The 9,689-nt window shown below is 44.9% G+C and overlaps 1 protein-coding gene across 1 annotated transcript in view; it reads right to left on the bottom strand.

The window, feature by feature from the left end:
* Positions 1-1,588: 1,588 nt before the first annotated feature.
* Positions 1,589-9,689, bottom strand: part of LOC137624236 (uncharacterized) — an 82,486-nt gene continuing 74,385 nt past the window's right edge. Inside the window, exon 4 of the mRNA XM_068354745.1 lies at positions 1,589-3,564. Within this exon, the coding sequence (XP_068210846.1) occupies positions 1,606-3,564 (1,959 nt within the window). The 3' untranslated portion in view covers positions 1,589-1,605. The remainder of the gene's footprint in view (positions 3,565-9,689) is intronic.

Raw genomic sequence — 9,689 nt, 5'->3', positions numbered from 1 at the left:
AAGGATCAGGGGAAACCAGTTGCTCAGAGGCCACTTGGGAGCCACTATCCCCTTGAAGGTTCTCAGTTTGGAGAGGACTTTCAGCAGAAGGTTGGGTGGAGGGAACAGGTAAATCTTGGACCATCTGTTCCAGCCCAGGGACATGGCGTCCACTGCTTCCCCTTTGGGGCCACATATCGAGGAAGTTGATTGTTGTCGCTCGTCGCGAAGAGGTCGATCTGAAGTTCCGGGACTTGGTGAGAGATGAAGGAGGATGATCTTGCGTCTAGAGACCATTCCGACTCTATGGGGCTTGTCCTTGATAGAGCGCCCGCCGTCACGTTGCGGAATCCCTGTAGGTGAACTGCAGACAAGTGCCACTTCTTCCTGTCCGCCAGACAGAAGATGGGTAGAAGCACCTGATTTATGTGGGGCGATCTCGAGCCCTGACGATTGAGACATCTGACTACCACCGAGCTGTCCAGAGTCAGACGGATGTGGATCGAGGGAGGCGGGGAAAGTTTCTTCACTGTGAGAAGAACCGCCATGGCCTCCAAGATGTTGATGTGAAACGTCTTGAACAGGAGAGACCATGTTCCTTGAACCTGCTGTTGGTGGGAGTGACCTCCCCAACCCTTTAGAGAGGCCTCCGTGTGGATGTTGATCGATGGAGGCAGGTGTTGAAGAGGGATGGACCTTTTCAGGGCCTTTGTTTCCGACCACGGCTTTTTTAGTGAGCAAAGCCTGTTTGGAAGCCGTCTCTTGAGGTCTCTTCGAGCGATGGATGCGAATCGTCTCCAGACTCCCGCGGCATCCTTTAGCTGTGCACGAAGCACTGGGTTTGTCACTAAGGCGAACTGTAGAGAGCCGAGAACTTGTTCCTGTTGGTGTTTTAAAATCCATTTGGATTTTAGAAGCCTTCTGACAGACCCTGCTATTTCCTTCCTTTTCTTCAGTGGGATGGAAAGGCGGTGTGACTGAAGCATCCCAATGGATTCCTAACCATTGGAACTTCTGAGCTGGAGTGAGGCGAGATTTCTCGGTGTTTATCTTGAAACCCAGATGTTCCAGGAACTGGGTGACTTTGTTGCAAGCTCTCAGACAATCTTCGGGCGATGTCGACCAGACTAGCAAGTCGTCTAGGTAGGCCATCACTTGAACGCCCTGAAGACGTAGCTGTTGGACGATTTTCTTTGGAGTCGAAATCCTAGGTAGGAGGAAGCGTAGTGGTTCATTGGAATGTGCCAGTAGGCATCCGCCAGGCCTATGGAGACCGTGTAGGTCTTGTGAAGCAGTAGGGCTCTTATTTGTTGAAGAGTCAGCATCTTGAATTTGTTGTTCACAATGAACTTGAGGGGGGACAAGTCGAGAATGACTCTGAGTTTGTCTGAGTCTTTCTTGGGAACACAAAAGTCTTCCCTGGAACCTGGTGGACTTTACCCTCCTGATCACCTTCTTGTTCAAGAGTTCTAGGACATATTCTTCAAAGAGGGGGGTCGACGGTTGGAAGAATTGCTGGTGGTTGGGTCCAGCTCCAGCCCAGTCCGTTCTTGATGATGCTGTGTGCCCAAGGATCGAAGGTCCAACGATCCTGAAATTGGCAGTCTTCCTCCCACCGGAAGCACTTCATTGCTTCTGGTGTCCCGAGGATTTCCCACCTCGGCCGCTAGATCCCCTTCCCCCTCTGCCTCTAGAGGGGCGGCGAGAGGAATCTCTACCGTAACCTCTGCCGGAGCCCCTACCTCTGGGACGAAAGGTAGTGGAGTGTTGCTCGTAGGCAGGGGTGAAGACCGGTGACTGCGACACCACCGGTTGGGGGACCAGTTGAAAGGTCTGCTGTGGTTGTGCAACCACTTGGGGAGCAGCGGGAGCCGGAAATCGGCGTTTTGGCTGATGTTGCTGGGGCCTAGGCTTGGAGGGTTTCCTCTTAGGCTGAGGGCCTTCTTCCTGAGAGGACTTCCTCTTTCGGGACATACCCCACTTGTGGAGAAGGTTCCGGTTCTCCGTGGCGGCTTTGTCCACTATCTCTTTCACCAAGGCTGACGGGAAGAGATGTTTACCCCAGATGTTGGAGGAAATCAGTTTCCGGGGTTCGTGTTTCACCGTAGCATTGGCGAACACGAACTCTCTACAGGCTCTACGAGCCTTGGCAAAGCTATACAGGTCCTTTGTCACAGTTGCTAGGTGTGACTTTGCTAGGACCATATAATAGTTTGGGACCCTAGTGTCCCAGGCCATGACTTCAAACTGTGTCTGAAGTGACAGAGAAGCGGCAAGTCTCACCTTGGTGTCCTGTTCCCGACGAAGGAGATGGTCGTTCAGTCGTGGGAGGTCCTCGTTAAACTGGCGACCAGCCACATCAGGTTCCAATTTCCCGACCGTGAAGGTGAACTGGATATCTTTCCAGAACCTATCATCGGGGGGAAGAACGAGGGAGAGGGGTCTGCACTCCTCCAGTGCAGGGCAAGGTTTTCCCTCCTCCACCGCCTTCTTGACCGCTTGGAAGGCCTTTTCAAGAAAGGGGAAGGTCGCAGTAGCTGGAGCAACAAAGGTTGGATGTTTTTTGCTTAATCCTGGCATCTTGGAGTTGGTGAAACCCCGACTCTTCACTGCGTGAGCTAGCATAGCTTGGGCCTTTGCAAGATCGAACACTATCACCTCCTTAGGTTCGGTTTCTTCTTTTGAGGCTGGTTCGGACCTGAGTCGGACGTAACAGTCCGGATAAGCCTCGAAGTTCGGGAAGAACTCCACTTCTTCCAGGAGAATAGAGCCGACCCTTTCACTAATGAAGATCTTGCCAGTCGTAATTGGCATATGCTCGGCGTACCTCCATGGGTTAAACTCCGAGCAGTGAGGGAGGTCCTTTACCGAGATCTTCTTTGGTTGTTTGAAGCCGATAAGAGTAGTCCCGAACTGCTCCTGATTCTCTCTGAGCTTCTTATCCATAAGGGCCTCCAGCATCCGGAAGACCTCTTGGGTGGCGGATGGTAACGGTTGTGAGGCGGTGGAGGTAGAGAAAATAGGTTCCTCGGTCACTACGGGGGTTACGGGGGGTGCTGGAGCGAGCTCGCTCTCTGAATCAGGGTATTCCACCTGATCTTCCTCATAGTCTAGTTCCTCACCCATGAGGGTCCTCTCAGTATCGTCGGACACCTCCAACATACGTTCCACCTCGTCAGAATCAATGTGACACTTTCGAAGTGTCTTCGCAATGGCGATGTCGGGTTCGACCACCAGCTGGGTGGTGGGAATCTGATCTTGGGGGATCACAGAGTCCTGGGATGCCTTTGGGAAAAGCATGGCCCTCATTTGTTCGCTTGGAAGGTAAGACCCGGTGGCGTTCTTCTGGAAACCGCACACCCATTTGCGCAGTTTCTCTCTAGCAATGTCCCTTACCTCCGTGGATGGAGGGTTATCGAACCCCTCGTCTAGGAGGCCTTTGCAGATTGGACAGTTCTGCGGATCCCAGTATTTGAGGTCGCCTTTCTTGGCGGCACAGGGGGCGTGGGACCGGCACGCCTTATGCCCGTAAAAGTCCGGGCGGCGAACTCCACAGAAGGAGCTCTCACACTTCGCATACTCCTCCTGTAAAAGAAAGAGATCATGAGTACATGGAAGGCAGAGATATGACTTACAATACTCTTAACTTAGAATAACTTATTCTGTAAGATGGCATATATTATAGGCTCAGGATAGATGAGCAGGAAAGGAAGTATGTAGATACATACAGTAGGGTCCCGAATTATGCGAGAATTTGGTCGATCAATGACCTCGTATAAATGGAAAATCGCATATTTCGAAACAACTAACAGAAATAATTACATTTGGCCCATGGCAACCAGCAACTTGCCTATTTAAATGTGTTTACCAGCCATTTCGAATACTTTCTGCATAGTATACTGTATAATTTTATATCAAATTGTTCTTGTAAATAAATTAAACATTTAATATACTTTAAAGTTCTAATAACTTGAAAAAAAAGTTAAAGTTACAACCAGGATGTGTGTAAATACTGTATATTTCTCGTTATAACACGACCCAAAATACAGACAAATTTTAATGTTCGTCATATCTATTGTATAAGACAACTGGTGAATAGCAAATCCATCACTGTATAAAGTAGCTTTTGTTGTATCATTGAAAATCCTAAATTATCAAAATAAAGGAGATTCTATATCAAGTTTCCTAAACACGCCAAAAAGCAATATGAAAAATGACGACCATTGTTTTGTTTACGTTTATCTCTGATCATAACGAAGAAACGAACGCATTTACACATCTTTGTATTGGTTAGTTTTATATGATGATTTTGTTATTACCAATGTTGTTCTATTTAATTTTTTTTAGAACTTCGAAATAAATGAAAAAACGTTTTCCTTTATGACGCCGCCTGAAACGGAAACCTTCCATTTATTTACTGTACGCTCCATCTTCGATCATAATAAACAAACGAACGCATTAAACACACATGATCAAAGTGATAACTATTGATATTAAAAGCATTTAGTAAACAATGTTATTACAAATATTTTACTTGCCGTATCCATAAAAATTCCTAAATTCGTAGCAAAGCGGGAAACCTTTTTTTCATACGTTTAATCAACAATAGCAAAGAGCCGCTATTAACAGTATGGTAATTTACGATAATTCTAAACTGTTACGAAAGATAATTGTCCTTTCCATATCCAAAATACTTTTCTTAGCTGCAGTTATAAGTCAACTTGTACCTACCTCAATTATGGAACCATTTGGAAAAAGGTAAAAGAAGAAGAAAGTCCTAGGCCGGTATTTAAAGTCATCGAACAATTAGGTTACCGCTAGAACGTTCAATATGATAGAGATGGTGCGAGATTGGAGAAGTAAGGAAAATTGAATCATGCTTGATTTTTAATAAAACTGAACTTTGTGAAACAAAGAAGATTTCATTTGTTAGAAAGAAAAGAGGTAAGAAATGAGAGAGAGAGAGAGAGAGAGAGAGAGAGAGAGAGAGAGAGAGAGAGAGAGAGAGAGAGAGAGAGAGAGAGAATGATGGTTTTAAATGTACTAAATGAATATGATAGGTTATAAGACATTGGTGCTATGTAATATTAACTGTATAGATGGTTTGAATAAGTTAAGAAATGGTATAAACAATGCTTTGTTATTGTATTCGTACGCTCATATTCTTGAGAGCGAGAGCTAGACATCAGCTGATCTGATCACAGCCAAAAGTTAAACAAAAATAAGTCAGCAATACTCGATTTATAAAACATTTCCAAAATCTAAAACAAAAGTACAGAGTTTTCTTAAAGCACAATTAACTACATAAATAGTAGCAATTTTCTAGAATAAAGTGAAGTTTCCTAAAAAATAGTGGTTTGCTGACGAAATCAGATGTCATATTTTAAGGTACGATTGAAATGGATTTATACTCTGTATAATTTTTTTTGTTTTATATTTAATTGAAGCTCTTTATTAAAACCTATTTTGGGTTCTTCATCCACAGTAAATGTAAGTATTGTATAACACCGGAGAGAGAGAGAGAGAGAGAGAGAGAGAGAGAGAGAGAGAGAGAGAGAGTGAGAGAGAGAGAGAGAGAGAGAGAGAGAGATAATCAGCTGTTGTAATTGAATGCCATGTTTTTGTTTCTTGTACCACTTGAAGCGATGAAATGATCACCGCAACAAATAATAGTCATGTTAATTTCATTCTTAAACTCAGGTTGTAATATGTGAACTAAGATTTTATTTCTTACACTCTCTTGGAGAGAGGATTTTATAATTACACCTTGTACTATAAAAAACAAAAATTGTAAAGCAAATCTATACTGTTTAGCATATGACAAAATATTGCCGACTTGTTACCGAAATTTACGCTATTCACTGCCAATAAACTAACCCAGCCTATATGTGAAAACCTTGAATACCCACAGGGAAAACTAAAGCTTTTATATATTCTATACAGTGATCCCTCGCTACTTCGCGGTTCGACCATCTCGGATTCACCACCTCGCGGATTTTTTTCATAACGCATGTATATACATATATCGCGGATTTTCCGGAAATTTCGAAAATACCGCGATGTGACCGATGGTGCGAGATTGGAGAAAGTAAGGAAAATTGAATCATGATTGATTTTCAATATAAATGAAACTTTGAGGAGCAACAAAGATATCATTTGTTAGAGATAGAGAGAGGTAAGGAATGGGAGGTAGTGAAAAGTAGCCCACAGAGAGAGAGAGAGAGAGAGAGAGAGAGAGAGAGAGAGAGAGAGAGAGAGAGAGAGAGAGAGAGAGAGAGAGAGAGAGAGAGAGTGTGAGTGTGTGTGTGTTTTAAATGTAATAAACAAAAATATTTGATAAGTTATAACACAATGGTGCTTATGTACTATCAACTGTATAGACGGTTTGAATAAGTTAAGAAATGGTATAAACGATACTTTGTTAGTGTATTTGTACGCTCTCAAGAGCAGCAGCTAGATGTCAGCTGATCTGATCACAGCCAAAAGTAATACAAAAAGAAGTCACCAATACTCGATTTTTAAAACACACCCGAAACTTAAAAACAAAAGTACATGCTTTCTTAATGTGCAATTAACTATTTAAAGAGTAGCAATTTTCTAGAATAAAATGATGTTTCCCAAAAAATAGTGGTTTGCTGATGAAATTGGATGCCGTATTTTTAGCAACGATTGAAATGGATGTAAACTCGGCATAATTTTTTCCGTTTTGTATTTAATTGACACTAAGAACACTAATTTTAGTTTCTTCATCTATATGTAAGTATTATATAACACGAAGAGAGAGAGAGAGAGAGAGAGAGAGAGAGAGAGAGAGAGAGAGAGAGAGAGAGAGTGAGAGAGAGTGAGAGAGAGAGAGAGAGAGAGAGAGAGAGAGAGAGAGAGAGAGAGAGTGAGAGAGAGTGAGAGAGAGAGAGAGAGAGAGAGAGAGAGAGAGGAGAGAGAGAGAGAGAGAGAAAGAATCAGCTGTTGTAATCGAATGCCGTGTTTTTGTTTCGTGAGAATTTTATCGCCACGACTAACAACAACATACTGTACTGAACTTACAGTATTATACAGACTACTGTAATATGATAAAGTAAAATATCTCTCTCTCTCTCTCTCTCTCTCTCTCTCTCTCTCTCTCTCTCTCTCTCTCTCTCTCTCTCTCTCTCTCTCTCGTAAATTGTTTTCCTGCTTTTCTACGTATGTATGATTTTATATAGATATGGTAAATAATATTTGTAATATCATTTTTGGGCTCAAGCCATGACGTCCTGATGGAAGGTTCCTTTTGGTAGCTTCCTTGGGTATATTAACTACAAAGATATTCCCAGAGAATTAAACCACAGGTTATCACAGAATTTTTACTTCTGGTGGGAGTATCCTAAAGGTTTCCCTTTAAGACATCGTATATCAACAGGGGACGCATGTATTAACACGCCACATAGCTATCTGCACCCCATATAGAGTTAACACTTCGATATGGAAAGGTGGAGAATAACTGGGGAGCCGTTCCACAGTTACACTCGTCCGTGGCTACTTTTGGCACTCGAAACGTAAACAAACGGGCGCCATTGCTAAATGACGTCACGTCCGTCCTCATCCTTCTGCTTGTAGCTACAAAGCATAGACGGATTTCCCCCTTGTGCGATTTTTATCGACTTGCATCGCCATTATGTCGCTACCTTCTGCCTCGCCTTCTTCTGGAAAGTTGAGTATCAGGTCCCAGTATTGTTTAAATAAGCTCTGGCCGTAAAGTAACTTATACTTTTTGTAATATTTCGTGTTTTGTGGCGGAGCTGTGCTGCTACCGGACACGCCATTTTATGGCGTCGCTGTTCTCTTGCATGCCTTATTTAGCTAGTCAGAACAGCTTTTTCCGGCCTCTTAACTAATTGATATTGTTAGTTATTTAGTCTTCATGGCTAGGAACTTTATATATCGTGTTTTAACGCTCTATTATCTGGTCATCGCTTGACCCCATACTAGATTGCTAGCTTAGCCCCTAGGCTAGATTACCTAGCTCTTGTGTTCATGCATGATATATTCCAGTGATCCTAGGTTATGTTATGAAGATAGTGGCTTTATTTATCATACTGTAAACTGTGATGCAAGTGTTTTTCGCCTTCAGGGACCATATAGGGGACCGGTTTGATTGCGTACCTTTCTAACCTAACCTAAATGTAGGAACCCCTATATGCTCCCTTCATCCCCTGCCTACGGGCATTCCCTCTGTGTGGCCATGCTTCCCCTTCTATATAGGGGAATCTTGTCTACAATCAGAGTATTTATCGCTTCTCTGTCTACCTTAAGGGAATGATCCCCCCTTAGGGTTGCGACCGAGAAAGAGGAACGGCTCTGCCCTTCTTCAGTTGCTTATGGTTAGGTTACTTACCCTTCCATGCAACTTGCGACGTGTCTCTCAGCCTACCTAGCATGGGAATTAACACCCACTCCTTATCTAGGTTAGGCCTTGGGGGGGGGGGAGGGGCGCTAGTTCTGTACTGTTATAGTTTGAGACAGTACTCTTGCACCGTTCTCATTCTGGTTACCTACCCTAGGCTAGGGAGCGTTCTCCCTTCCTTGGTGGCCGTTCTTGTACAGAGCCTCCCCTGTGGAAGACCCCTCTTCTTCTCCCTCCCCACCTATCTCTTTGGTGTAGGCTAGCCTATACACATATGTCCCTAGTCCTACAACTCCTCCCTTGGTTGGAGTGTTAGGCTATCTTGATCTCCTGTTGAGTAGGCCGCTCTGGTACATATACCCTTCATAGCGTTCTATGGGGGTAGCCACTGGCAGCTATTTGTCCAACAGGGGGTTCCCCCTCTTGAGTGTACCCTAACCCTCCCTTGGGTTACCTTGGCACCCGGCCGACTACCGGCCCCCTCCCATTGGATGCTAGGACCTACTCCTATCATGGGTACACTCTCTCCGGAGGGATGCCGGAGGGGTATGTGGTCTTACCCCTACAATCCCTCCTTATCTGTCTCTCTATCTACCATGGTGCCGGTCCCTTGCCGCCTCTACTGCCGGCGATACTGCCCTACCCTTTGGTGACACTCTCTCATAAGATACCCTCCCTCCTCTAAGTCGTCAGCCTTCCGTGTGCCGGGGGCTGCCGCCTTCCGTCGGCATACAGCCGATGGCCCACCCCTCCATTACCTAGTTTCGGTTGTCCGACCTTCGGGCCGGCCTCCGGCGTGCCGGCGGTATGGGTATTCTACCATATTCTGCCTTATCTTATGAAATGATCACCAAGCCGTCAGCCTTCGGCTGCCGGAGCCGCCGCTGTGCTGGCGGTCGCCAAGTTGGTATTATGCCTAGATTCTCAATGTGTCTACCTTAATACCTTACACCCTGCTACAGCGGCCTCCGGCGTTCCGCAGGCGCCCTCCGGAAGCACCAAGGGACTTGCACCCCTTCTTCTACCTGTCGACAATATGCCGACAGTCCTACACTGCAGCCAGATGGCTTGGCCACTTCTATGCTTTGGTATTGTCTTACCATTCTACTAGTGGCTGTGCTGTCTTCTTGCACATTACAATTTCCAGCATACTCTGTGTGTCTTAGCACGGTCGGTTGCCGGAACCTAGATCTATATGGGGTCTCCTACTACCCCTTTAACCCAAGGATCTGAGTGGTCTCAGTTCCTGATACACCTCGCAGGCAATCTCTGCTAGAACTTAGCTTCTACCCACCACAGTGATCCATGCGGATTTCCGTTTTGTGTC

This window comes from Palaemon carinicauda, chromosome 31 (genome assembly GCF_036898095.1).
Source record: "Palaemon carinicauda isolate YSFRI2023 chromosome 31, ASM3689809v2, whole genome shotgun sequence".
NCBI classification, from domain to species: Eukaryota; Metazoa; Arthropoda; class Malacostraca; order Decapoda; family Palaemonidae; genus Palaemon; species Palaemon carinicauda.
This window is presented reverse-complemented; position numbering and strand designations above follow the sequence as displayed.